This window comes from Oreochromis aureus, linkage group 20 (genome assembly GCF_013358895.1).
Source record: "Oreochromis aureus strain Israel breed Guangdong linkage group 20, ZZ_aureus, whole genome shotgun sequence".
NCBI classification, from domain to species: domain Eukaryota; kingdom Metazoa; phylum Chordata; class Actinopteri; order Cichliformes; family Cichlidae; genus Oreochromis; species Oreochromis aureus.
Genome location: NC_052961.1, coordinates 8,291,702 through 8,318,627, shown reverse-complemented (window position 1 = coordinate 8,318,627; position 26,926 = coordinate 8,291,702). Strand labels below are relative to the sequence as shown.

Here is a 26,926-nt window from a genome sequence, read left to right as displayed (position 1 = left end):
AGTCAAAATTAATGGGAAAAAAAATGCTTGTTTGAGATGTTTTTCCATGTTTTAATTCAAATATGGTACTTTTTATTCCACTATAATCTATTTATCTAACACCCACAGTTGCTCTATGATCCGTTAATCATTTTATCTTATTTGTTTAATCTGTAAAGTTCAATTCACATCGACACAACTCCACATACTCCCTCTCAAATCATAACAAATAATACTTTGTTTCACTAAAATTTAATGAAATTCAGTCCTAACTGATAGGATTTGTTTGTAGCATCTGGACAGAACAGCCTCTCCATCCACAAGCAGCATCGATTCAGCCAGTGAGCCACGGGAGCGCAGTGCCCGGGGCGAGACCATCCTGCAGCGGATCCAGTGTCTGCCGGGGAACGAGCAGTGCTGCGACTGCGGTCAGGCCGACCCTCGCTGGGCCTCAATCAACCTGGGCATCCTGCTGTGCATCGAGTGCTCCGGCATCCACAGGTAGAAAAAACACCTGCATTATTCTCAGAAAAGTTTGGACAGGGCCATGTTTACTATAGTATACCATCTCCTCTTCTTTTAACTACAGTCTGTAAACACGTGGGAACTGAGTCCTCTGGAAGAGGAACCTTGACTCATTCTTGTCTGATAGTATTCTAGCAGCTCGACAGTCCCGGGTTGTTTTTGTCATATTTTCCGTAGGTTGTCACTTTTAGCATGGCATTGGAGTCTGCCAGTGTCACATTAAAGGGAAGCTCATCATAGTCATATTGACCTCCCAACAGAAGACGAGTGTGAAAACAGCCTTACAAGGTCAAACTGCACAATTAAGCACGATAAGCATCTTTAGGGTGGACTTAAAGAATCTGAGTGCTTCCTCTAAACCTGCCTCGTGCTGTGTGGCTGCTGCTGGCTCCGAGGACAGGAAGAGTTGCCAGCCGCCTGTTACTTTGCACTGCTAAAGTTGGGAGAGCACGTTCTGCCACACACGCTGCTGACAGATTAAAGTGCAGGACACTGCTTATTGGATCAGTCGTGCCTTGAGTGAGAGTTTTCACAGAGTGAAAAAGCCATTGAATAGCTGAATTCAGTGCTGGATATGATGTAATGCTGCTGAATGGAGGTACCATGTTTGTAGATAAACACCTCCTTTGCACTTTTGTTTCATTACATCACACTGTGGCGTCATTGAGGGTCGTTTTCAGGCATCCGATCCCTCAGGAGTTTTGTGTATTTTGCAGCCACAATTTTCACTGCTTATGTAATCTCAAATCCCGTCCCTGAATGTGTGTATGCGTGTGTGTGTGTGTGTGTGTGTGTGTGTGTGTGCCCACCTGTTGAATATTCATGCTCCTCCTTTGGACTCGTCTTCTCACAGAGAGATCAGACGTGGCCTCTTGTGGCTCAGTGCAGTTTTTTTCTAACGTGCAACAGTTGCCTAGATACCAGACAGTGATTTGCATGACATTAGGAGCCCGGGATTCAAATCAGGTCGCCACACAACGCCATGGTGCATCTTTTCATATTAGAAGAATATAAACTGCTTTTTGTTTTCTCGAGCTGGACGCCATCTGCTGCTTTACAGTCCAAACAAAGTGAAATTCTTTCCCTTTAAGCACTAAACAGTTTGACTACAGAACTCTGGACTCAGAATATGTTTCTATTGCAGGAGTCTTGGAGTTCACTGCTCAAAGGTGCGCTCACTCACACTGGACTCCTGGGAACCAGAGTTGTTAAAGGTACCATTACCCTCAGCTAAACAGCCATGGGGCAGTTTTTAATGCATTACTAGAATAACCTGAAGATGGAAAATGGATATCACTGTCTTATAGCACTTGTTAAAACCTACTGTGACAAAAGGCTTCAGTTTGGATAAAATCACACATTAAAACACAAGTGTACCTGTTCAAACAGACAAACACCGTCGTGCATGCACACCTCCATAAACATTAAAAATATAAGATATGATAGTATGTCAGACTAAAGAGGAACCTATTTGTTTGGCTTTTTCCAAAGCAGAGTCCTTGTAACCAGCTAAAATGAACACCTTATGTGGAAAAAATGGTTTAAAAACACTGAATTAACTGAAATAAAAAAAATAATAAGACTTTTATAAAAGTAAAGGATAGTTAGCACTGATAAAATGATCTTAAATAGAGAAAAATACAGGAATTGTTTTGATCTTCAAAACCATTTATGAACATGTTTCTTGAGAGTGTGATATCTACATGACCATTACTTAAGTATTTATATCGTAACATAATATATTTTAAAGTTGGTTGTTATAAAATAACCCACTTTATATTGTATATAATGTATCAATTTTTAAAAAAAAAGCTTCTATGTCACTAACACTGTAACAATTAAAAACTATTATAACTAAATATTAAAAACTAAACTGGAAACTCTACTTTGGAAACTATAATGAAAAGAAAGTTCAAATTCATTAAGAAATTACAGAAAAATATACAACTATATTAATGCTGGTCCAAAGGCAACTAGTCAAAATACACAAAAAGTATATCAAAATATATCTCTGAAACCAACACGAGCTTTGTTTGTTTAATTAGTTTAAAAACAGAAATGTTAAATCAATGGTGAGTTTTTCAGTTGTGCAGGACAAACTCTGCTTAGATAAGATGCCATCCAACCAGTGGAGACCCTGTGATTTACCTCATCAATTGTTAATTTTGTCATCGTACTTTGAGGAAAACCATTCACAGCCTTCGCAGCCGGAGCGAGGCTCAGATGACCAAATAACAGTATAAATAGGAAAAGGTTTAACAGCTCCACTTAACTTGAGCTATCTCATCTATTAGCTGTTTTTTTTTTTTTGTTTTTTTGTTTTTTAAAGAAGCAAATTAACATCTTGTGTTAAAATTGCTCCTGACCAGAAAAATGGTCTATTAAATATATAATCCGCCTTAAAGTCACAACAAGAAATATTTATCATTTGGACATAGCTAAACTAGCAGTTTCCATTTTTAGTTTTTATGCTAAGCTAGCAAGCGTTTATATTTTACAAAAAGACAAGAGAGTGATCTGGGTTATCTCAGCTAACCTTTAGCAAAAAGCCCAATATATTTCCTAAACTATCAAAGTATTACTTTAATTTCATAATCATTATCATATTTCCTCATAGTTGATGTGTGAACTCGGAAACAGCGTCATCAACCACATCTATGAAGGGTCCTGCCAAGAAAAGGGTCTGAAGAAACCATTACCATCCAGCTCAAGGTGAGAGCTGATGAGGTGCAGCTAATCTGATCTATAAACATGTGACCTTTGAGGAACTAACATCAAAAGTCGTGTGTGATGTGGTTCTGTTCAGGCAAGAAAAAGAGGCCTGGATTAAGGCAAAATACGTAGAGAAGAAATTCTTGAAGAAGCTGGGCTCCACTGAGATACTCATCAATGGGGAGAGGAAGTCGGAGCGGCGGTGGAGCGTGAAGAAATGCCGAAGACACAACAGCGCTACGACGGTGCCCAAAACACGGCGGCGATACCGACAGGAGCCTGGAAACACCTCCCCCTCCACCTTCTCCTCGGGTATGTCAGGTGAAATGCAGCTTAGTGATGTAGTTTTCCAGTGTTTTTCATACAAACTGAACACCATATAAAAGCTTTCTTTCTCTTTATCTCACAGCAGCTGCTAAGTTCAGACGAGAATCTCTGTTCTGTCCCGATGAGCTGGACTCCCTCTTCTCCTACTTTGATACGGGATCTGGGCCTCGAAGTAAGCAACTCCCTACTGTGATGTTCACACCTTTGTACCACACATTTTAAAGCGGAATACAGAGCTTGGATTGTGTGTTCACCATTGCACCATTAAAATGACACTAATCGCCCTGAAAGAGACAGCTGTGACTAATGTGTCCATGTTGTGGCGCCTCCCGGTCCGGCAGGTCTGAGCAGCGACAGCGGGTTGGGAGGCAGTACAGACGGCAGCACAGACATCCTGGTGTTTGGCTCAGTAGTGGACAGCGTCACAGAGGAGGGTGAGTCCAGGGGAGGAATAACTGTAACGAGCTGCTTTTTTTGTTTGTATTTGGCTGCTGTTGCTGAGTTTTGTTACGCTGTCCTCAGAGTGTGAGGTGTCCGAGGACTCGAGCGGAGAGGCTGAGCTGGAGGCCGAGCCAGAGACGTCAGACCTGGAGGACCTAAGGGATCTTCACCCCGGAGCCCTGCTCTATAAAGCCTCGAAAGCTCGTAACCTCCCCGTCATGGCTGCAGCGCTAGCTCATGGAGCTGATGTCAATTTAGTAAACGAGGAAGACGAAGGAAAGACGCCCCTCATACAGGCTGTGATTGGGGTGAGTGAGTCGACCGAAGAGGTCTGAAAACTTCTCACATCGGTCTTTCATTAGACAGAAAATCTGATTATGACATAATCCAATGTAAATATCTTTTCACTTCTGCTTTATTTTAGGGTTCATTGATTGCCTGTGAGTTTCTGCTCCAGAACGCTGCTGACGTCAACCAAAGAGATGCGCGAGGGAGGGGGCCCCTGCATCATGCCACGTATCTGGGACACACGGGGTGAGTCATGAGGAGTTTTACTCTCCCTGCTGCATTTCCAACCACTTCACACATGGTTTACAGTTTAGTAAAGCGAGCTTTGTTGGAGGGATGCTAAGCTTGTCCAGCACAATGAGCCTCGTGCAGGAACCTTATTTAAAAGGCATGCATGAGTGATTTAAAAGAACTGACTTTTCCTTTTATGAGAAGTTCAGGCTTGTTGTTCTCCCGGGAAAACCATTGTTTGACTGAAAGGGGCTATAAATCATATTTTCACTCCAATAGTGCCAGGGTTCTCAAAGCACGGCCCTTGGTTAGTTTTTGTGTGGGCTCTGGTTGCAACAAGGAAACAGACTAAACCTTCCTAACTTTTACAGATACATCCAGTGTGAAAGAAATGTGACCTAACTTGTGGCTAAAATATTTTAAAAAATGATTACCACTGAGGTCTAGTTATAATTGATCTTGTTTTCTTTTGTCTTTCCAGGCAGGTGTGTTTATTCCTCAAACGAGGAGCTACACAGAACGATGGTGACGAGGATGGCCAGGATCCGCTGAGTATAGCTGTGCAGCAAGCCAACGCAGATATAGTCACACTGTATGTTGCTTTACTTACGTACTATAGAGTTGATTAAGCGTTTTTCAAATAATTAACAACCTCTTTTTGATTTCTCATTTTTTTCCTTCAGGCTGCGTCTTGCCCGGATGAACGATGAGATGCGGGAGTCAGAAGGACCCTTTGGACAGCCAGGTCAATACCCAATCAGCAGCCCCACTGAGCAGCAGTATAAGAAATGCATTCAGGAGTTTATCTGTCTCAATATAGCAGCTTCATAATAATCAGGTCAGGTTTAACTAATGTAGGGGGTGCCAATAGATGCATGAAGACACATGTTTGGGGATCTTAGGCTTCATGTTCGTCTGAAAGACTTTTTACCAGCCAATTTTCTTCTTCTCTACATCTGTCATGTTCCTCTCTGCAAACCTGGCAGCCGGCCGCTCCCTTCTCAGGTTCTAACAGGAACTCCGTGTTCCTAATCTACTTTAACGATGTCAGATTGGACCAAAAACAGAAATAAATTGGCGAGGTGTTGGGCAGCAGACAAATCACTGCCAGGGAAACGTTAGGAATCTATTTGTTGGACCTTAAATAATGTCATCAGCAGAGTATTTGGGACCAATCTAGGACTTTGTTTGAGGGTTTCAGAGGATACAGGGAGCTCTGAACCAAAGAACTGAAAAGTATTAGGTTTCATTTCATCATGTGGTCGGGGTGTATATTTTGTGGGATTCCCTGTTCTAGACACGTCTGGTTCCTGAAGTAAAAGCCTCTTTAGTTTTTCTAGTAGACATGGTAACACTACCCAAGACACATGGAGGTGTTGTATTAGAGATGTGTGCCATGGAAAAATGATGATGTTGATCAAAGTGATGAGGATATCTGTATATTTTTCTGTCAAGTGGCTCTTTGGTATATGCTAACTTTACACACTCTATTTTCTTTTAAAGATTTTCCAGGAATTTAGAAGTTGTTTGAAACAAAGCACAGCAAAACGTGTGAAATCTTAAGACTTATCAGTGAGGGTGCCAGTCATGTAAATTTTGTGATCACAGTGTGAATGTTGACCTTCCAGATAACAGACCAGTAATTATGCATGTGTCCTCAAAGTGAGCTAGGATGTACTACAGTAAGAATAACAACTTACATATGATGTCTCCAGTTGTCAGCGTGTACATCCCATGAATTGTACACAGAAACAAAACTTTACCAGATCATTAGGTTTGTGCTTTATCTTATGGACCTGAACTCCAAACAGCACATACTGCTATAAATCCCATAATTCCACACATGCAGATTGAAAACATGGTCGCCATCTACTTAAAGCTGAAATTCTGATCTGCTTGTCAATCCCAAGCTTGTTGTATGCACAGTCAAATTGTTATAAACTTTTAGTTTCTAATACCATTATGGTATTATTCCCAATTCAAGGTCAAGACAACAAGTCATATATAGTTTTTTGGTTTGAATAATGACCATAATGTACAACATTAACTGCATGCAAGTTTTACTCAGTATGACTTGAAACTATAGTTTGAGCCAATAAAGTTGTGAGGAAAGTACACAGCAACAGCAATGTCTTCCATAGACTTCCATAAGCTGCGTCCAACTTTAACCTCCTAGGACCTGCCGTCCCCATTTGTGGACATCACATTTTGGGTTGTCTAGACTAAATACTACTAACGACTAACTAACTATACTAAATCGTGCTCTACAAGGACCTGATATCCAATTACAAGGACATTATAGTGCCACTGTCCTATCAAAATTTAAAACGAATGTCCTCATATGTGGATGTCAGGCCGTTGTAGAGCATAATCAGGTAAAAAGATAATTCTTTATTTTTACATTCATCAGGTCCCGATCAGCCCAAATAGCAGAGAGAAATTAAAAATGCATGCAATGAAAGAGTTTGGGTCTTAGGGGTTAATATGGTAGCTTCTCATCTTATTAGCAAACCAGAAACTTGCACCTCTACAGTGTGAAATGGTACACAGAATGCTATCCACAGCCTCACATGTGCAAATAAACTGATGGATATAAACGTTTTAAGGTCAGCCAGCAAGTTGAAGATGGTTCAGGGAGCAAAATAGCTGTTAGGGGCAGCTGTTTGTGTTCATTTAAATGCTGAAAAACTATATTATGAAAGTTAGCATGACATAAAGAGCCACTGTAGCCACTGTGATAGGAAATTGGTTGAATTATAAATATACTAAAATGAAAGAAATCTTATAAATATTGAAACCAAAGGAGGAAAGACCCTTCAAGAGCCAGCATGTTTGTTTCCCAGTAATAAAAAAACAGCCAGAGGGGGGTTCAGCCAGTTTCTCTTTCCTGCTTGTTTTTAACTAAATCAGTTTTTCAAAAATTAACCTCCATTATTTAATAAGAGAATAAAATAGTGGAGGAACTCTTTATTTAAATAACTTCATGAGGGGAAACTGAGAAGCTGCAATAACTGTAAATGAGAGAAAATGATGTGAGAGTTATTTCTGCGTAGTGATTAAAAGATCGATTAAGTAAAGCTTTTATTTTTCATTAAACGCAAAATGATGCACTTTTCTTTCTTTTTTTAAAATATATGACAGGACTCTCAGAGCCATAGTGCAATGACTATTTCAGTACAGATAATCAGTATTTTTTTGTATTATGCTTAACAGCAAGGCAGATGGTATTTTTTTAAGCTGGATATAGTTTTTTTTTTTTGTGTGTGTGTGTGTGGGGGGGGGGGTTAACACCACTACCACACAGAACGATATTATGTTCCCAATATGATATAAAAATCACTTGTTGGTGGAGTTATTCTTTAGGAGAAACTGCACTGGAAGGTTTTTGATAAGTCACTCTAAACTACCGTGTTACTGTATATACAGTATTTGTATGTTAAAATGTTTGTTTATGGTAATCAGATGTGTCACGCCTAGGCTTATATTGTTTGTTAGTTTATATTGCATGGGTGGCTGATGCCCAGGTCCACTGAAGCCCAGTTGCTTATTTTTAAAGTTCTGTACCGAGTATATGTGAATATGTAACATTGAATATTGTTGGAAAATGTTAATATCCATATTATATAATACCAAATCACGACAACAGTGCATGAGGTGACATCCATGGCAGAAATCAGTTAATGCAAACAGACTGAACACCCTCTCCTGCAATCATCTGTTGGCTGCGTGACAAGAACAGTGAACCTGGCAGCTCAACACTTTTTGTTTGACCCGCTTGCTAGCTTGCAGTTAGCAGCAGTGTGTTATCTAAAGCCTACATAAAAATACTGACAAACTCCCTTCAGAAATGCTACAGACTGTTGGGGTTTAGATAAAACCAAAGAAAGCTAGCAGAGCTTTTAGAGAGCACAAGTGTTTTTAAAAGTTTTAATTTTATATGGAGAATCTTAACAATCTGGGACTGTCTAAAGATGATTATAGTAGGGATGTTTATGATTTCCAGATTAGTTTATAAAACACCACCATAAAACGCCATCCACTGCAAAGAATTTCAGCATCATTACTGCTGTTAATCTTCTATTTACTCCAATGGTGTTATTTTGTAATTGACACTATAGACACTATAGAAAAAGTGTTATGATAAGCTTAGACAGTATAATATGCCAATGCTTAGAGCTACTGGTTTAGCCCCTTTGAGTAAATTTAGTTGGAGAAACTATTTTGCCGCCAACTATTTTCTGACTCCACAAACCTTCCTAATAATTTTTGTACAGTCCCATTCTTTTATTTGCCAGGTAAAACTGTTTAAACGATATGACATTGACAGGAAGAGTAGCTCGCTTATTTCCGCCTTGTTTCTCATCATTGATGGATTGAAAGCACTTTGAAAACATGCCGTCTCTCAGCCTTTCCTTTTTTGTGCAGTACGTGGTGTCAACACCACCAAAACACTTTCCAAAAGGTCTCAGTTTTTACGAGATGAACAATGTCGTCAACAAAGCATTAAGCCATTGAAGGATTAGGTGTTGTACAGCTCAGTGTGTCTACAGTGACTGTTGTGTATATAAACGCAAAAACTATTAACACTTTAACTTCTAACAGGCCATTTCTAACTTTCCTGTACTTCTTTTTTCCTGTCTCTTGACTGTTTTCTGTACAATTTCTTTGAATATTGTAAAAAAAAAAGTGCATCTCAGAATTTACAGTACTTGTGTGTGTTAACACTAACTTCTACCTATGTTTCCTCTTTGTGTCTTCTAATATGATACTAAAAAATAAACAAAAGGTCTGACTAATCACTAACTTCTCTCTTTCTTCTGTGCTTTATTTCTTCTTTCACTTGCTTTAACAAACGTTTACTAACTTTACCACAAAACAGAACTATGAAGCAAATATCCATCCTATAACTAATATATTTACAATTTGAAGTGGGGGTGTGTGTGTGTGTGTGTGTGTGTGTGTGTGTGTGTTTGGAGGGGGGGGGGCTGTTTAATGCATTAAACAGTATGATATATATCTAACACACAAAACAAACAAAAACAACACATTATATAAAAGTTATAAATGAATTGTGTGTTATTGAGTAATTTAAGTATTTGATTAGACAGTCAATCAATAACAGATACTCCTGATCTCAGCTCATTAAGTCGGGACATCAAGTCCACAGAATCAGCTTCTTCCATTCCAACAAATAAATTTATAATTTCTATGTAATGTGTTTTTTGGGGGGAGGGGGGATTTTTGGTAGATATTCAATTTCTCTTCAGTAATATGAGATGACCATAAAAATCAGAGACTGCTCATTTCTTTGTAAGTAAGCAAATGTACTAATTCAGCAGGCGAAATAATCAAATAGTATGGATAACTGGATATTTTCTCTTTTTATGACCATTCTCAATAAACTCTAGAAATAACTGTTAGGGAAAGTCCCAACAGGTCAGCAAAGAAATACTAAGACCAATCCAGCTGGCACCAACAACCATGCCACATTCAGAGTCTCTTAAATCATCTTTTTTCCTCATTGTGATGCTCAGTTTGAAGTTCAGCAAGTCATCTTGACCAGTTTTAGGTGCCTAAATGCACTGAGTTGCTGCCAGGTGATTGGCTTAATAGATAGTTGCATGAACAAGCAACTTAACAGCTGTACCTAATAAAGTGGTACTACTTAAAAAAATCCTTCTCTTCATTATTCGAGGAAAAAAAAAAAAGAGGCACCAAAATCCTTTCTACTATCCCAATTCTCTTAAGACTGTGGGAACAAACATTTGTAAAATATTCTGAGAGCAAAGGCCAAACACAGATAGGAAAACCAGCTCAATAAGGAAATTTCTATAGAGGAAAGGAAACCTCCATATATACGAGAAGCCTTGAACTCTCTGACTCACTCAGAAACAAGCTGGGAAAACCAGGAATTTTCATCCCCTTTTTAATTTTCTGAGCCTGGCAGCTCTCACGGACACAAAAGACTTGAGTTGCTTTTGTTGTGGTAGTAGCGGTGGTGGGCTCAGCGGTCACCATGACAACAGGAAAAGTAGAGGCTCAGTATTTGGAAAGTTGAAAGAGGGGAAGCTTCATGGTGCCTCGGCCCTTCATTCAGAAGGCTCCTCTGTTGTTTCCTTCCTAACTTTCATTTAGAAAGATGTTTTGACTCTTCAAAGAGCTTCGGGTCTCAGGCTGTGGTTTTCACCGTCATTTCCTGTTGTTTTCTCTTTTTCTTCATCAGGAGACGCCACGTACCTTGACATCTTCCGAGAATTTTCGCACATGGCTTCCCACAACCCAGAAAAGCTGAAAAGAAGGAGTTTGCACTTCCGACACTCCTTCAGGTAGTCTTTCAAGAGTCGAGAGAGGGAGAAAATACTTGAAAAATGCAGCTTTCCAAACATTCACCACAGCCGGATTTCAATGAGAGGTGACCCTGAGGAGGAGCCTGATGCTGCTGAATAAATTCAGCCATCACAGTATATTATACAGTCCGTTTTATTCCACAGAGAAAGCTACAAAAAATGCATAAATAAATAGAAGTCACATTTTAAGTTCATTAAAGTGAAGAAATTAATGCATTTTAGTTCAGTTACAACTTTTATTTTGATAGGGTTTTGTTCTATGAGGATCTGCTGGTCTTTTCCTCTCAAATAAATGTGTGTATAAATACATTGTTAGATAAGCACTTGTTTTGTATGAACCATCATTTGTTTGCTGATTCATTACATCAATACTTTCCAGTATGTTTGATTGTATATGTACTGCATGCATGTACTCCTATTATATTTCAAGGATAAGAAATTTAATATCATTAGTTATTATCATCTCGATAAGCAGTTTTGATCTGAAACATGTTCTCGGTTTCCTTTGTTTTTGCATCGACTATGCTGGTGTAGTCTTGGTGATGTATTTTTGTCTACTGTGGTGTACCACTATGAAATACAGTGCTTCTGATGCTGTAAACATGCTGTAGAGACAAAAATAAAAATGCTAATATATCTGAAAAGGCAAGATGAGAGATGGAAGGAAATAAACATCATCTGTTCGACTCACTCGGTTTTTCCTTGTGGATGAGACAACAGCGCCTCCTTGTGTTGAAATGTGTGACAAATTGATCTTTTAAATTAGGGAATTATTTAAATACAGTGAAGCCTAAATGTCTGCTAATAATTTCTAATTTCCCAATAACTCTTTATTTTTGTTTGACCAGGTAAATATGACAGTTACAGGCACCTTTCCATGGAATATTTAGCTAGGATAGCATTATCACAAGTTTCAATTATGAGAACAAAATTCTAAATTTAAAAAATGTAAATAAATAACAAGGTATCAGTGGTTAAAATGTGATTTGTCTCTCTCTCACACACACACACACACACACACACACCTATATCTAACTCTCTCTCTCTCTCTCTCTCTCTCTCTCTCTCTCTCTCTCTCTCTCTCTCTCTCTCTCTCTCTCTCTCTATATATATATATATATATATATATATATATACACATATAAATATGTATATCTATCTATAAAATTCAGTAATTCAGTTTGTCATTAATTAATATCTGATAAATGAATTGATTACAAATTATTTTTCTGTTTAATATATTTGTAAGTAATAACATTAAAGGATAGATGAGTGAAAGATGTTTTCTTTTAAATCCAGTTTAATGATAATCTATCAATAAATGGTTTGATTTTAAAAGGTGTACAAAAACAATATTAAATTGCCATGGGTAAAAAAAATACATTTATAAATAAAGAATGGAATGTTTTAAAATGCTATTTAAGAAGATAAAATACTAAAGTCATAATTTAATGCTTTATTTCCATGGTAACTGTCCATCAACTGTTTAAAAAAGATAGGCGTAGCCACTGTGGCATCACCCATCATCTTTTGAACATTGCATCTGGAGGTGGGGTTTGTTCCTTTTAGAACCAGAAGTGACCATATTTAGACAAAAAGGTGCATTGGGGAGTTAGCAGTGTGCATTTATAAACTGTAATGAGTGCATCTCACAGATATAAACTTCTATAATTTCACTCACCAAAAGAGAAATCCGGACAGTCAAGGGGTCAAGTTAAGTGACTTCAGCTGAGGTGAGGCCTCTCTGACAGCTGTTGGCTGAAGCTGTCAATGAAGGCAGCCACACTCCTACATTTAAATGTAAATCAAATCAATATATTAATGATAACAATAATAATAATCATTATCATCATCTAGTGTATATTGACTGTTTTCTTAATATTGTTAACTTGGGGATTTAACTCCTTTTGGAGCCAGTCTCAGCAAACCACTGGAGGAACTGCAGGACTAATTTTTCAGCCATGAACGTTGCCTCTCAGGTCCTCCATACAGAATTATAAATTTATACTGGATATTAGTGCCTTAATCTGATGATTTTTCACTAGTTTCCATGTCATAAAAATAATAATACAATGATAATAATAATAATAATACAATATAAATAACTGTTAATAACAACATTAACAACCTCGTGCTACCACCTTATAGAAGGTCCTTGAGGCTCCACCAGTGCTGGAGAAGGTACAAGTGGCACAGAGGGTGGGCAGGACTACAGACTCTGGACAACAGTTTGTTCAGTGTCCACCTCTCTATCACAGCTTCAGAAATGTACAATTTGCTGCCAATCACAGAGCCAAACTAACTACAGGAAACTACACTCTGCTCCCCACAGCTGACTGATAGAAACTCTCCATCATTTTGCAGCACACATTAAGGATCTCAGCTTCCTTAGTAAACAGAGCCTGCTCATCCCCTTCTTGTATACAGCCTCTGTAGTAGTCTTTTACTTCAGCCAAGTACTTGTACTCCTCCACCACATAGACATCTTGTCCCAGGACAGACACCGTTCAGCCAGTGCTATTAGAGAGAAACTACAGGGAAAATGTCACTAATGTAGTTTTACATATATAGTCACAGGGTTAATTATAAGAGAACCAGATCGGTTTAATAAAGATAGGAAAATAAGGCAGAGAGATACACTTGGGAGATACACGATCTTTGACTGCAGCCGACGCACGTGGCCGTTGACGTCCGTCACATCTCGCCGCCGGTTACGTCGGCAGGACAGGAAGTGGAGCGAGCAGACTGTGATGATGGAGCTGTGTCCCGGAGACGGTGCTCATCGGGATGTTATCTGACATTTCGAGAGAAACGACAAGCGTAATGCGGGTTTGTCGCGCGATGTGAGACAGCGGATCGGAGTCAGGTATGACTCAGATATTCGTGAAAAAGCTAGCTGGCTGTTAGCTCGGTTAGCTCTCATCCTTCCAGCTCCGAGCAGGCAGCGAGCAGCTCGCCGACCCGCTGCTGCACCACACGGAGCCCGGTGAGAAGATGACGAGGCCTTAATATCACACAAGCAACGGTGTGCAGAGTCAGCAAATACAGGTACTGTCAGTCAGGTTTGGGAAAATGCTGCTGGGGTTAGTTACTGCCAGTTAGCGGAAACACACGTTAATGATGTCTAGGTTAAGTGGTTTTGGATGTAGCCCCAGCTTGATAGTTTCTATGGGGTTAAAACACTGGAATCACGCTTTTCTGTGCTAATAAATGCAATAAAGGCATCACAGATCTGAATAATAAACAGTATTTAGCTCACTCCAGGTCTCTTGTGAAAATGTGATCATTTTTGTCATTTTATTTCATTAAACCAATCAAATACGGGTTTCAGTTCTGGAGATTTAAATGTCCACCCCCAAATATCTAACATTTATCAACAACTTGTCATTCACAATTAACTTTAACTGATGAAACTCATGCCTAATCAGCCTACAGATTATTTGAATTTGAAAAAAGTACCAGTAATTCATGTGAGTCAAAATCTCCACTCTGCTCTAAACACTCACCATCACAGTTTTTCTTTCTGCTCTTGGCTCTGTGATGTACGGTCATCTGCAGAGTACAGCTCTAGTTGTGTGCCTGGAAGCTCCACCCACCTGCTGTTTGGGAGGGGCCACCAATCAGAAGAAAGTTGCCTTAAGGGAGCCAGATTGGGTTGTTTCATACTTAAGGAATTATGGAGAGCTACCCTGGTACAATCCAAGAATAAAAATACAGAGCTGGAAATTAGTTTATTAGGTCCACTTTAATCATAAATAACATCCCAATGACTTGTTGGAATTAATACCCCCCTCATAAGAAAACAAATTCGGAAAAAAAAGAGTCACTGGGTTTAAAAGACCTTTTCAAGACCTGATTTTAGGTAGACTATACGAGAATCATTTACCTGCTTAGGTGAAATCTATTCCTGCAGGATGATTTTTGCTGCCAAGTGCTCCAGAAGAGGAAAATATAAAACAAATGGGATTTAACCTCCTAGGACCTGCCGTCCACATATGTGGACATCACATTTTTGGTTATTTTGACCAGAATACTCAATTTTGCTCTACATGGGCCTTATATCCACTTACGAGGACATTATACTGCTACTGTTCTATCAAAATTTTAAATGAATATCCTCATTTGTGGCTCTGATTTTTCTTAAAAACAAAAATAAGGTAAAAAAAAAAAATCTGGAAATTCTTTGTTTTTACATTCATTGGGCCCCAATATGCCCAAATATCAAAGAGAAATTAAAAATGCATGCTGTGGAAGAGTTTGGGTCATAGGAGGTTAAAGTAGGTTAAAAGTCAAGCGTAAATAGTACCACTGACCACCTTTGATGTTTAGCACTAATTAGGTAATTCTTTAATTGATTTATTGTTGCAGCGCCATATGTGAGGATAAAAACAGTTAACTGCTTCCGTCCTTTCACACATAATTAAACATAAATAAATGTGTAACATACAAGAACACACACACATACACAGAGGCTCTCATACAAAACGAACCCACTTCCTGCTCCTCCACAGACATGGCGTCGCAGCTCCAGGTGTTCTCCTCCCCCTCTGTGTCCTCCAGTGCCTACTCTCGCTCAAAGAGACTTAAAGTGGAGAACCCCTCCTGGGATGCATCCAGCCAGCTGGGAGACAATGGTTACTACCAGCAGAGCCCTACCCAGGGAGCTGCACCCTCAACTTCCGGCTCCAACTTTAACCAAGTGTACACTTCCAACCAGGTCCACGCGCCAACGGCTGGCTCAAGGGAGCAGACAGTGGTGCGGGCGGCAGACAGCACAGGCAGCCTTTGCGGGCCTCCTTCGTCCTCCTCTTCATCTTCCTCCTCCAGCCGGCGAATCAAGGATGCAGAGTCCTCCTCCCAGCCGTCCGACCTCTACCACAAGCAGTACAGCCTGAAGAGGAAGAGTGAGGAGGTGGACAGCAGCGACAGCGTGCAGATACTGGAGGAGCTCTCCGCCCCTGTGGTCACAAACCGCAATGGTGGCGGCGGCGGGGGAACCACCACAGCTCAGTCCATAGCACACTCCACCTCCACCACCAAGAGCAGCAACTCCCACAGCGAGGGCGACTATCAGCTGGTCCAGCACGAGATCCTGTGCTCCATGTCCAACAGTTACGAGGTGCTCGAGTTTCTGGGACGCGGCACCTTCGGTCAGGTGGCTAAATGCTGGAAGCGGGGCACAAACGAGATAGTGGCGATTAAAATCTTGAAGAACCATCCCTCTTATGCTCGGCAAGGGCAAATTGAGGTGAGTACATATTGTTAAAATTGATAAAAGGAGCCTTTATTAACATATAATTCCTAAACAAATTTCTATATAAGAGGAAATCTGAGAATTGCATAAAATGATCACATTGGAAAGTTTTCTTTATTATAAAAAATAATTAGTGATAGCTTTCCGAAAATCACTGTCTTGGGACAGGGCCCAGTTGTTGTAAGCTGTCTGGATGTGATGTATAATTACATTTCTATGAAGGTATGCATCAGTTTAAGGTTTAGGTAGGTACCAGTCAAAAGTTTGGACACACCTTCTATTTTAAGGTTTTTTCTTTATTTTTTACTACTTTCTACACTGTAATTACATACTGAAGACATCAAATATATGAAGCGAGATGTTGCAAAAAAAAAAAAAAGATAAATAACTCTAATTATGGCCTTATATTTTAGATTCTTGAGAGTAGCCACCCTTTGCTTTGTTGACGGCGCAGAAAAACCTTGGCCCTCTCTCAATGAGCTTCATGATGGAGTCACCTGAAATGGTTTTCACATCACAGCTGTGCCTTGTCAGGGTTCATTTGTGGAATTTCTTGGATTTTTAATGGGGTTGGGACATTCAGTTGTGTTGTGCAGAAGTCAAGTTGGTACAAAGCTGACAGCCCTATTTGAAAACTGTTAGAATTCATATTATGGCTATTTTAAAAAATCTAAAATCTAAAACATGTTCTGAGTTATTTCATACTTTTTTCTTTACTACATAATTCCATGTGTTCATTCATTGCTTTGATGCCTTTAGTGAGAATCTACAATGTAAATATTCAATTCAATTCAATTTTATTTATATAGCGCCAAATCACAACAACAGTCGCCTCAAGGCGCTTTATATTGTACAGTACAGTAAATAGTCATGAAAATAAAGAAAAACCATAAAATGAGAAGGTGTGTCCAAACTTTTCACTGGTAGTGTGAGTATAAATTCTTTTTAATGCCAAAGTACAGCTGATAGTGAGTGACTAACCTGGGAAACTAACAGGCAGTTTATGAAAATTGGGAATGGCGGTGCGTGTCTGTGACATCATAAATGCTATCCTGCTTTGTGCTTTTGGTTTCAGCTTGTTTGGCTGCATCAGCCTCCACCTTGTTTTTAATAACACATCAATAGTTACCTCAGGAGTAGACTACAGCGAATTGAAGCACTGATACATGGCAGGGATTCTACTTGATTGTAGTCACGGACAGCTGTCGTATTTCCTGTGGAGTTGTCAGGCACGTGGACGTCCATAGAGACACTTGCGCTCACAATATAACACAATATGAAGAGCATCCGGCATGAAAATCTGCCAAATCAAATGAGCATGGCTACCTGCTGTGGTGATCCCTTGTGCAAATGGGAGCAGCCAAAAGCAGGTTCCTTTTATTTGCTTTATATTGTAAGCAGTGTTAGTGGTCTGGCTGCATGGTATGCAGTTATGGTTGAGATCAGCCAACATCCATCTACGGGTACAGATACAGTAACCTGAACTTTGGCCACTGACTGAAATATCTAATCTATTTGATTGCCGCAGAATTTTGTACAGGTTTTGTTTTGTATTTTTTAATTGGTGGATGAATCCTACTGACTTCTCTGATTCTCTGATCCTATGTGTTGTTTCTGCCATAGGGCTGATATGTGGTTTGAGTACTGGATGGTACTGAAGATAAATTCTGTGAACCTTTATGTTTCGGCCTGTTTAGGAAGATGTTACTTACTCATTCATTTTTCTGTTTATTACCACATAATATCATCTTCCTCCTACTTGCAGGTGAGTATCCTCAGCAGGCTGAGCACGGAAAATGCCGATGAGTTCAACTTTGTCCGCTCGTACGAGTGTTTCCAGCACAAGAATCACACGTGCCTTGTGTTTGAGATGCTGGAGCAGAACCTTTACGACTTCCTGAAGCACAGCAAGTTCAGCCCTCTGATGCTCAAGTGCATCCGGCCAATCCTGCAGCAGGTCGCCACCGCGCTAATGAAGCTGAAGAGCCTGGGGCTGATCCATGCCGACCTGAAGCCTGAAAACATCATGCTGGTAGACCCTCTGAGGCAGCCATACAGGGTGAAGGTCATTGATTTTGGCTCGGCGAGCCATGTTTCCAAAGCTGTATGCTCAACTTACCTGCAGTCTCGATATTACAGGTGAGTATTTTTGCCTAGAGCTATGAAATATCTTGTGAATTACTTGCTGTGATCTTGACATTTACCGGCTTTGATGGGCCTACAGAGCTCCAGAGATTATCCTGGGCCTTCCTTTCTGTGAAGCCATCGATATGTGGTCTTTGGGATGTGTCATTGCTGAGCTGTTCTTGGGATGGCCCCTTTATCCCGGTGCCTCAGAGTATGACCAGGTCATTTGCAGCACCCTTATACACACTGACATTTACATAAAAAGCAGACACAGCTGCCTGTCTTGGGACACCTGTCAATCAAAGAGGCAGTGCCTTTAATTTTAACCATCATTTAACCACCATTTTATACTTTTTTTCACTGTTTTCTCTCAGATTCGCTACATTTCTCAGACCCAGGGTCTTCCAGCAGAGTACCTCCTTAGTGCAGGAACCAAGACCAGCCGCTTTTTCAACCGAGGGCCCGACTCGAGCTACCCGCTGTGGAGGCTCAAAGTAGGTGACACAGATATGAGTCCCCAAACGAGAAAAAACACTTCATGTACTGAAGTGTTGCTGTGGTTCTTTTTTCTGCAGACACCTGCAGAGCACGAGGCAGAAATGGGCATCAAGTCGAAGGAGGCAAGAAAATACATCTTCAACTGTCTGGATGACATGATGCAGGTGAGGAGCTATACTGTCTAAGAGACAGCTGCTGTAAGCAGATATTTTAAGTGTTGCTCCCCGTTTGGGGCAAAGTAGGACCCTCACAAACATGGCCCAAACAGCAGCCAAAATGGCATGATGGCAAAAACTGTAGCCTAGATATAGACAACAACACTGTTCTAGGTAAAGCCCCAGTCAGATCAATTAATTTGTCTTCAGTCATCAAAAAGCTTAGGAAAGGCAGGAGCTACACTGAATCATCTGAGCAGGGAAACAAAATGATGCACAGCATGAGCAACGATGTGACAAGCATTATATTTTCCCTTTTACTTAAATAACAACCTTGGGAATAATCTGGTATTTCTTACCAGAGGTTCTGCTATGCATATTAAAGGAGCATGGTGGAAAGAACCAGACTCATGTTTTCCATGTAGGCCAGGGAAAAATAATTAGTAAAAGTTGAAAGGAGGTACTTTTTTGTGCTGTGAACATGTCACATGGGCTGTGACTTCCTGCAGGTGAACATGACAAACCTGGAGGGCACAGACATCCTGGCAGAGAAGGCTGACAGACGGGAGTTTATAGACCTGCTGAAGAAGATGCTGACACTCGACGCTGACAAAAGGATCACACCTATGAAGACGCTGAACCACCCATTTGTTACCATGACCCACCTGCTGCACTTCCCGCACAGCTCACAGTAAGACCTGCGTGGATAAAGAAATGAAGCTACAGATTGTGATGACTGTTGTTTAGCTTCTGTCTGATTTAAATGTATATATTTATATGTATTTTTTTTATTCCACAGTGTGAAGTCCTGCTTCCAAAATATGGATATATGTAAACGCCGATGCAGCGCCTTTGAGAATGGAAAAAATATGTTTGCAAGCAACAACACCCCGAGTGCAGCAACAAACCTCACCGTCACATTCAGTAGCCAACTTAATCAGCACAATCAAGTGAGAAGATCTTCTCTTAACTGCCTCACGAACAGTTTGATCTTAAGATTATTCACATCATTTCTGTTGAAGGTCTAATTGGTTATTTTGTAGAACAATGCTAATTTATTAGCTTGTACACTTCTATGTACAGATTCTTTCATTTCAAACGGCGAGACATTTAAAAACAACTTATTTACAAGTACTAGATGTAGGAATGCACCAAACAAACTTTTCCATTTCTGATTCATAGCCTGGCTTTAGGCACTTGAAGAATTTGACATTGTATGCTTGTAAATGCAGCTCTCATACAAAAATGTAAAAATCTCAACTCATCTTTTTAGGCATTAATTTAAAATTTTCCTTTGTTGTGTCTTCCAGATGACCTCTACAGGAGGCCAGTCCCTGTCTCTCAGTAGTAATGTCCCACTGCTGAACTATCAGCCTGGCCTCTACCAGCAGGCCACCATCAACATCCCTGGTCTGACCCAGCAGGGAGTTCCTCTGCAAACCAGACCCACCCAGCTCTGCACCCAGACCGAACCCTTCCAGCAGACACTTATTGTTTGCCCACCAACCATCCAGGGTGAAAATGATGGGACAGTTTAAACAAAAAGTTATGTTTTCTCTCTTTTGCCACCTATATTTTGTGACAAGGTCTTTATATCTGACATTTGTGCAGGTCTTCAAACCTCCAACAAGCCATCTGCTTACCCAGTGAGAATGGAAAACTCAGTACCCCTAGTCCCTCAGAACCAGTCCTCCCAGTCTCTTCACATCCAGCCCAGCATGCTGGCAGGGGTAGGATACTATAAATGCTTAAATTACTAGCATGTGTTACTCATGTTACATTTACAAGTACTTGTTTATGATTTAAGAAGGAAATCTAGCTAAATTTGACACCTGTACTTACAACTTTAAAATGAAATGCCTACAGTTTTCTTACAGAAAATGTTGCATTACAGATCATTTAATGTTATCGTTCATTAAAGCCCATTTTCCATTAGAACCTACTTGGATCGCCTTGCCAAGACTCAACTCGGATCGACTGGTTTTCCATTACAATCGAGTACCAGCTAATGTGCGTGGTTGTTGTTATAGCAATGTGTCCGAGCATCCTTGGCGTAATTAGTATGCAACACAAACCCTACAACAAAGGTGGACTTTGAGGCAATGATATTCCAGCTGCTCGGTCTGTGGCTTTTTGTCAGACTCGGGGGACCACGGTGTTGTTTTTTTGTAGCCATTTTCCTCATTGCCAGGTTTCAAATTTTTGAATTTCGTGAATAAGATGCTCATTTGATTGAGTGGCGTCACTGACCAACTAATTGGTGGCGTGCAGTCTGACAATATCACCTTTTAGTATATGATCGGATTGCTTGTAACTGCGGCTGAACAGGTACTATTTTAGAACCTGGTACCAGGAACTATGACTAAATGGAAAACCCTGAAATCCGTGGCAAGTCGATCTGAGTAGGTACTAATGGAAAAGGGGCTTAAGTGGTCCTTTGGCTTAAGCCTGTGTCTAGCCAGGCCCTCCTGTCTTGCTTAAGAAATCTTTGATGACATACGTTTTCAATCCAAGGGGACAAGTTCCTTTCCGTTTTTTCTTCTTTCCTACGTAATTGTGGGAAACACAGTTGTGACTCTTTATTACTAACCTATCAAGTTAGCCTACTAGCTTACTTATACAGCAGACCTTTGGTGCCACCTGGTGGAAGACAGCAGTGCATGTCTGTGTTTAAGCTTTAGTGATTATTCTTGTTACAGAGAAAGCTGTGAGAGAAAGCTCTGACAAATGTCTTTGTTTTTTGTTCTTATCTCAGATTAACACATTTCAGTTTCAGGTTTGCTCGGCCCAGATTCATGTGGCATAAATGCTTGGCATCATAATCCATGTGAAATGTTTTCTTTTTAAGCTGCTTGGATCACTTCTCTTTTCCTTTTAGCAGTTAAAAATACATCTCTCTCTACACACAGCAATAAATCTGAAAACAATATGTAAGCTGAACCCATGATGCTTTTTATTCAGCTGGCATAGTGACAGAGGCATGTGCTCATTGAGTCTTCTCTGTCAGATTTCTGTTTTGCACTTAACACCTGTTTCTTACAGTTTTTCAGCATGCTTGTGTACATGTGCTCACACAGCAGGGCTGGCCAGCAGGAACACAGCAGATCCTCATCCCTTCCACATGGCAACAGATGCCTGGCATGTCCATTCACAACCCGGGGCAGGCTGTGGTGCCAGACTCACCCATGGGAGCCCCCATCTCCGACAGTCAGCAGACTTCAGGCTGGAGGTAGTTTATTCTGTGCTCATTTTCGAGTTAAAATGGAACAGCATCTCTCACAAATGTGACTGCTTACTCGTACTGAAGTGATATCTCCATTTTGTAGGGGTCGCCATGGCAGCCAATACGATAGCGTTAACCAGCAAGACTCTGGCGCTGGCCGTCATACTGGGACCCAAAACCACAGCTCAGGGGCCGCTCACTTGAGATCCCAACAGGGCAAGAGATCAAAGGCTCGACACGCTGAGAGCAGACCCAGGTATCCTGTCGATCTTTTCATTTCTCACCTTATTGTTCGCATGTGTTTATATTTGATTTAGGACGGTCAGTGTGCTGCTTATTTTCTCCTCCAGGCCGGTGTCCTCAGTACAATCAGCCACCAATGTGGTCAACAGCACTTCCTTTGCCGGTGACCAGTCTCAGCCCATTGTTATCTCTGACACACCAAGCCCTGCTGTCAGCATCATCACCATTCACAGCGACTCTGAAGATGAGGATGATACAAAGTTTCCTGCCGCCTGGTGAGCCTCGTATTCAATCTGGTCACCTTATGTTGCACTGCTTTCTTTTCCCCTAACTTTTAGTAGTGTCTAATAAAAACTTTTTTTTTTTTAACTTTTTACTCCTTTTCTCGTGCAGCTCTGGAACAAGTCAGAGAACCAATGTGATCAGCTGTGTGACTGTGCACGACTCCCATGACTCAGACTCCTCTACCAGCAGCCCCCTGAGCTCCAAAACCTCCTCTCAGCCTACAAAGTCTCTAGCAGTCATCATGCCCTCAGTAAAGAGCCAGCCTGGAGAAAGCACAACCCACAAGGCTCCAGCAGCTTCAGGTCCAAAATGGGTTCAAACAGAGGGACACATTTAATTTGAAAACTGTGTGCAACATTCTTCTTTGGTTTTGGGGTTGAAAAACATTTAGACATACCTATGTGTACACAAACCAGCCTATTAAAAGGCAGCACATAAATGATTGAGCTACTACAGATGCAAAACTGGAGAAATGCAAGATTATTCAACAGCAGTTTAAAAAGAAAAATTTTGTTTTATTGATCTTTCTGATCTTCTGAGTGCTAACAGTTGGCTGTCTTTTTTTTGTTTTTAGATCAAGCTACAAGTTGCTCAGTAAAGTCCAAAAAGGCATCCACACAAGCATCCGGTCGGTCAGGAGATTCCACAACCGAGCGCAATCAGCGCGCTGCGTCCAGCAGATCTCAGCCTCTGAATCTGAGTCAGGTAATGGCTTTCAAAAGCATGATGTTCTGTGCACGGCGTTACTTAGCATTCTCTGGCCAAAGGTATTGTAGACTGAATCTGCACTTCAGAGGCCATTCTTGTCTTTCATTTCAGCTGCAGCAGTCTGTGATGCCATCTTCTCATGAGCAAACAGCAAGCAGTAGCTCCCTGAGGAGGCAGCCCACATATCCCCCTCCCGTCTCCTCCCACTCGTCCTACCGGCTCCACGAAAGCACCCTCTTTGGCTCGACCCCAAATCTGTATGCCTACCCGGCCTCTGCCGCCTTGGCCTCAGTGTCTCAGGCTGTAGACCAGATGCAGGGCGGTACATCCCGCCATGGCAGGGCAAGCGGGGCTTACTCCTCTTTGGCTCTGCTTCAGAAGAACAGCAGCTTAGCCCTCGGGGGGTCTGCTCCAGGACAGTACGGCAACAACCATCAACAACAGCAACAGCAGCAGCAGCAACAACAGCTGGCAGCACAGCCTTTCCACCGCTCCGGTGTTGCTTACCAGCGAAAACTCAACCAATATCCCTACCTGTGAACACTGATGAAGACCAAACTTAGACCGCGACTAGAGACGAGCACAAGCTCATCACAGGCGACTGTGATCGGACTCTTTTTATTATTTTTCTTCTTCTTCAACTCAACTGTTTTTTTCCCGTCCAGCTCCAGAGTGTGTTACTATTTTAATCGTTGTCAAGTTTTACTTTAATATTCTCTACCTTTGAGGTTTCTTTGCGTCATATGTCACAGGTTAGCGTGCCGTGAGCACACAAGCAGAAGATAAAGCTAAATTTACTTACAGACTGTAATTTATTTGTCACATATCAATCTAATACTTTGATTTTATGAAAGCTGTGTGGAACTCTACTGTTATGCTGCTATATTAATAATCATCACATTCATCAAATAATGGGTTAAATGACACATATACATATAAACAAATGCCTCACTTAATTATACCATTTTCTTTTAATTTAAAAGTCTGCACATTGTGATAAGTTACCTTGCTGTGTTTTATGTTTTATTTATGAATGTACTGTATGTATGTGTGTGTTTTACCTGTACTATATTACAAAAGCTAATGGAGACTAAGCGGCGTACTGTACTGTATAATGACGTGTCTGTGTGTTTTTATTGTTTGAGTACTGGCCTTTAACTTGACTATATTTGTATGTTTGGTATACTGAATGATGCATTTCTGCATAGAGTAGGTGTATCAGAGGAGACTTTCTTTTCGTCTGTTTTTTTAGTTTAATGTTAAGGTTGCATGTGTCTGACATGGAGTAGCATTCAGGGGAGGTTTGTAATCTGCAGCCACGCTGGTTTGTAGACAGATTAGTAATGTTTAATTTGTACGGCAAACACATTAATAATACTGGGAAAATGTACAAGTTCTTGTCTTGTGAAGTGATGTCTGTGGAGTAAAGCGTGCACATAAAATGAAATTGGGTATCGCATACGTAGAAGCTGAAGCCATTTAGATTAAAAAATTCACAGTGCTGCATTTTTAATAGTGAATAATCAAATCTGACAAGGACAATTTATATAAAAAAAAAAAAATTATTAATTGATGTTCAGTATGTCACTGCTTCTAAGCAAATCATTGGTTTGGTGAAATGATGGTTGTTCTTCCAATCCTGCTGTGTTGTGAAGTGCTACATTACATAGAACACACAATGAACCTTAACCCGTATATACGCAATAAAAACCTTATTAAAACAGGATCCGGGCCTCGGGTGTGCTTTAAAAACACGATACTTTCACACATTACATACCACGGTGCACACAAGGCAACCACTTTGTTAGGAACAACTTTTCAACTGCTTGGTTATATTTAATCAACCAATCACATGGCTACAACTCAATACACGTCGGCATGGTCAAGACAATCTGCTGAATTTCAAACTAAGCATCAGAATGAAGAAGAAAGGTGATTTACATGAGTTTGAACTTTTAGTGTGGAACACTAAAACTTTAAAAAGGTCCAGGTCGGTTAAAATCAACTGAAAGGCATATAGTTAAACCAGGTGAAGATTTAGTTAAATTTGCAACAGGAGCAGCTTAAAAATGAGCCCTTATCCTGAATTCCATCAAGGTTTTCGGGGCAGAGCATAAATTAAGCCTTCAGACTGAAGACGATAAGTTCCCACATGCTTTTGAACATGATGAATCAGTCATTTCTGATACAGACAATTGACCAGAACAAGAAAAAAAGTGGAGGAGAGGAAGGGAATGATGACAAGAGGAAAACATTGAAAAAACAGTGGCAGTCAAGGACCTAGGTCCAGGACGCAGGTTTAGTGAAAACTGAGTTTGTTAACTCCAAAATGAGGGAAACTTAGGGTTTTCTGTTTTACAAAAGAGGGTTAACTTAAACAGAATCAGTCTGTGAACTTAACCTGCTCACTGGCAGATTTTCTTCAACAAACTCTTACATTTCTCTCTGATTCCTCATCTCAAAAGCTCAGAACAGAGAAAATTAATTTACATTTAGTTTATCTTTTTACAAATACTGAAATCCCAGTCATGTTACTTTGTAACACATCAACATAAACACTAGGAGTCCCCCTACCTTTACTACATGTTACTGTTGCAAACACGGTTTAAATAAAAATGATCTTTATGAAGCTTTAGATACATAACACACTGATCAATGAGCCATCATTGTGCTAGAATTTGTCACACTGATGGAAAAATCTGCCAGATCTGAGTTCTTAGATTATTGAAGGGTCAAATGACTTTAAGATACTAAATGACACTAAATTTAACTTAAAGTTACTTTTTAAATGCAGGTTTTAGACTGACACATTGAAATGCAGTAATTAAAAGAAACATCTGCTAAAGGTACCATGTCTAAAAAAGGTCATGTTTTAATTTTGTTCCACTGAACAAAGTTAAAACATAACTGTTAAATATGTTGAAAGTAAAAATAGGAACGCTTGCAGAATAAATAGTGAGAATGTGGTAGAAAAAAAATTTAAACTGGTATTTTGAAATTTTCATTGTAAAATGTTTAAAAAGTCCTCTTTTACTACCAACACCGAGCCAAACTGAGTGAGAAGACACCGCTGGGAAGTGGACACAATGTACGTCAAATCTCCGGAACGCTGGTGTATCTATGCTGGATAGCTAGTTAGCTAGCACAGTCAGTGTTAGCTAAATGGTCATTCACTCTGGTTTTTGCTGCTGCTTCTAATGAGGAGTGAGAGATTTCTGTGATCTGACTTCGTCATTAATCAGTGTAATGTACAAAACTTTGAAGGAAACTTACCATGGTTCCGTGCTCTACGATTATGGCTACGTCCACACGTACCCGGGTATTTTTGAAAACGCAGGTTTTTCTATGCGTTTGCGCCTTTCGTCCACATGTAAACGGCGTTTTCAGTCACTGAAAACGGAGATTTTTAAAAACGCCTGCCAGGGTGGATATTTTCGAAAACTCCGTTTTTGCATTTACGTGTGGACGAGGAAAACGGAGAAAACAGCGTCAAAGGTGTGCGCCTTTTTTCACGTCACACTGTGCGCCACGTTATTGTTTCGGTGAAATGAATTTCTACAATACTGTTAATTGTACTCTCTGC

General features: G+C 40.3%; 2 protein-coding genes and 1 long non-coding RNA gene across 9 annotated transcripts in view; 2 read left to right on the top strand and 1 right to left on the bottom strand.

The window, feature by feature from the left end:
* The window catches only part of LOC116322023 (arf-GAP with coiled-coil, ANK repeat and PH domain-containing protein 3-like), an 81,137-nt gene extending 69,597 nt beyond the window's left edge, over positions 1-11,540 (top strand). The window contains exons 15-25 of one of the 4 annotated variants that reach the window (XM_031741993.2): positions 272-480; positions 1,649-1,718; positions 3,122-3,216; positions 3,311-3,528; positions 3,629-3,715; positions 3,885-3,977; positions 4,066-4,292; positions 4,409-4,518; positions 4,985-5,095; positions 5,187-5,248; positions 10,727-11,540. In XM_031741993.2, coding sequence (XP_031597853.1) covers positions 272-480; positions 1,649-1,718; positions 3,122-3,216; positions 3,311-3,528; positions 3,629-3,715; positions 3,885-3,977; positions 4,066-4,292; positions 4,409-4,518; positions 4,985-5,095; positions 5,187-5,248; positions 10,727-10,833 — 1,389 coding nt within the window. In that variant the 3' untranslated portion in view covers positions 10,834-11,540. Of the gene's footprint in view, positions 1-271; positions 481-1,648; positions 1,719-3,121; positions 3,217-3,310; positions 3,529-3,625; positions 3,716-3,875; positions 3,978-4,065; positions 4,293-4,408; positions 4,519-4,984; positions 5,096-5,186; positions 5,249-10,726 lie in introns of all 4 variants that reach the window. The other 3 variants (XM_039604213.1, XM_031741992.2, XM_039604211.1) reach the window with 3 other exon arrangements.
* LOC120435175 lies at positions 379-14,831 on the bottom strand. Of its 3 annotated transcripts, none has more exons than XR_005609567.1 (4): positions 14,357-14,831; positions 12,532-12,638; positions 1,314-1,417; positions 379-503 (listed from the first exon to the last, which is right to left on the bottom strand). It is a non-coding gene; the product is annotated as an uncharacterized LOC120435175 (long non-coding RNA). The 3 variants fall into 3 exon arrangements; XR_005609568.1 differs by having other exon boundaries at positions 437-493; XR_005609569.1 differs by lacking the exons at positions 379-503; positions 1,314-1,417 and adding an exon at positions 10,899-11,000.
* hipk1a (homeodomain interacting protein kinase 1a) lies at positions 13,506-25,069 on the top strand. Of its 2 annotated transcripts, none has more exons than XM_039604210.1 (16): positions 13,506-13,898; positions 15,362-16,098; positions 17,870-18,243; positions 18,329-18,452; positions 18,606-18,725; positions 18,807-18,893; positions 19,394-19,575; positions 19,684-19,834; positions 20,195-20,399; positions 20,496-20,614; positions 21,965-22,113; positions 22,211-22,363; positions 22,458-22,625; positions 22,744-22,937; positions 23,210-23,340; positions 23,455-25,069. In XM_039604210.1, exons 2-16 carry the CDS (start codon positions 15,364-15,366, stop codon positions 23,881-23,883), a joined length of 3,321 nt encoding a protein of 1,106 aa, XP_039460144.1. In that variant the 5' UTR covers positions 13,506-13,898; positions 15,362-15,363; the 3' UTR covers positions 23,884-25,069. The 2 variants fall into 2 exon arrangements, with proteins under 2 accessions (XP_039460144.1, XP_031597865.1); XM_031742005.2 differs by having other exon boundaries at positions 13,507-13,898; positions 21,962-22,113.
* Positions 25,070-26,926: the final 1,857 nt, after the last annotated feature.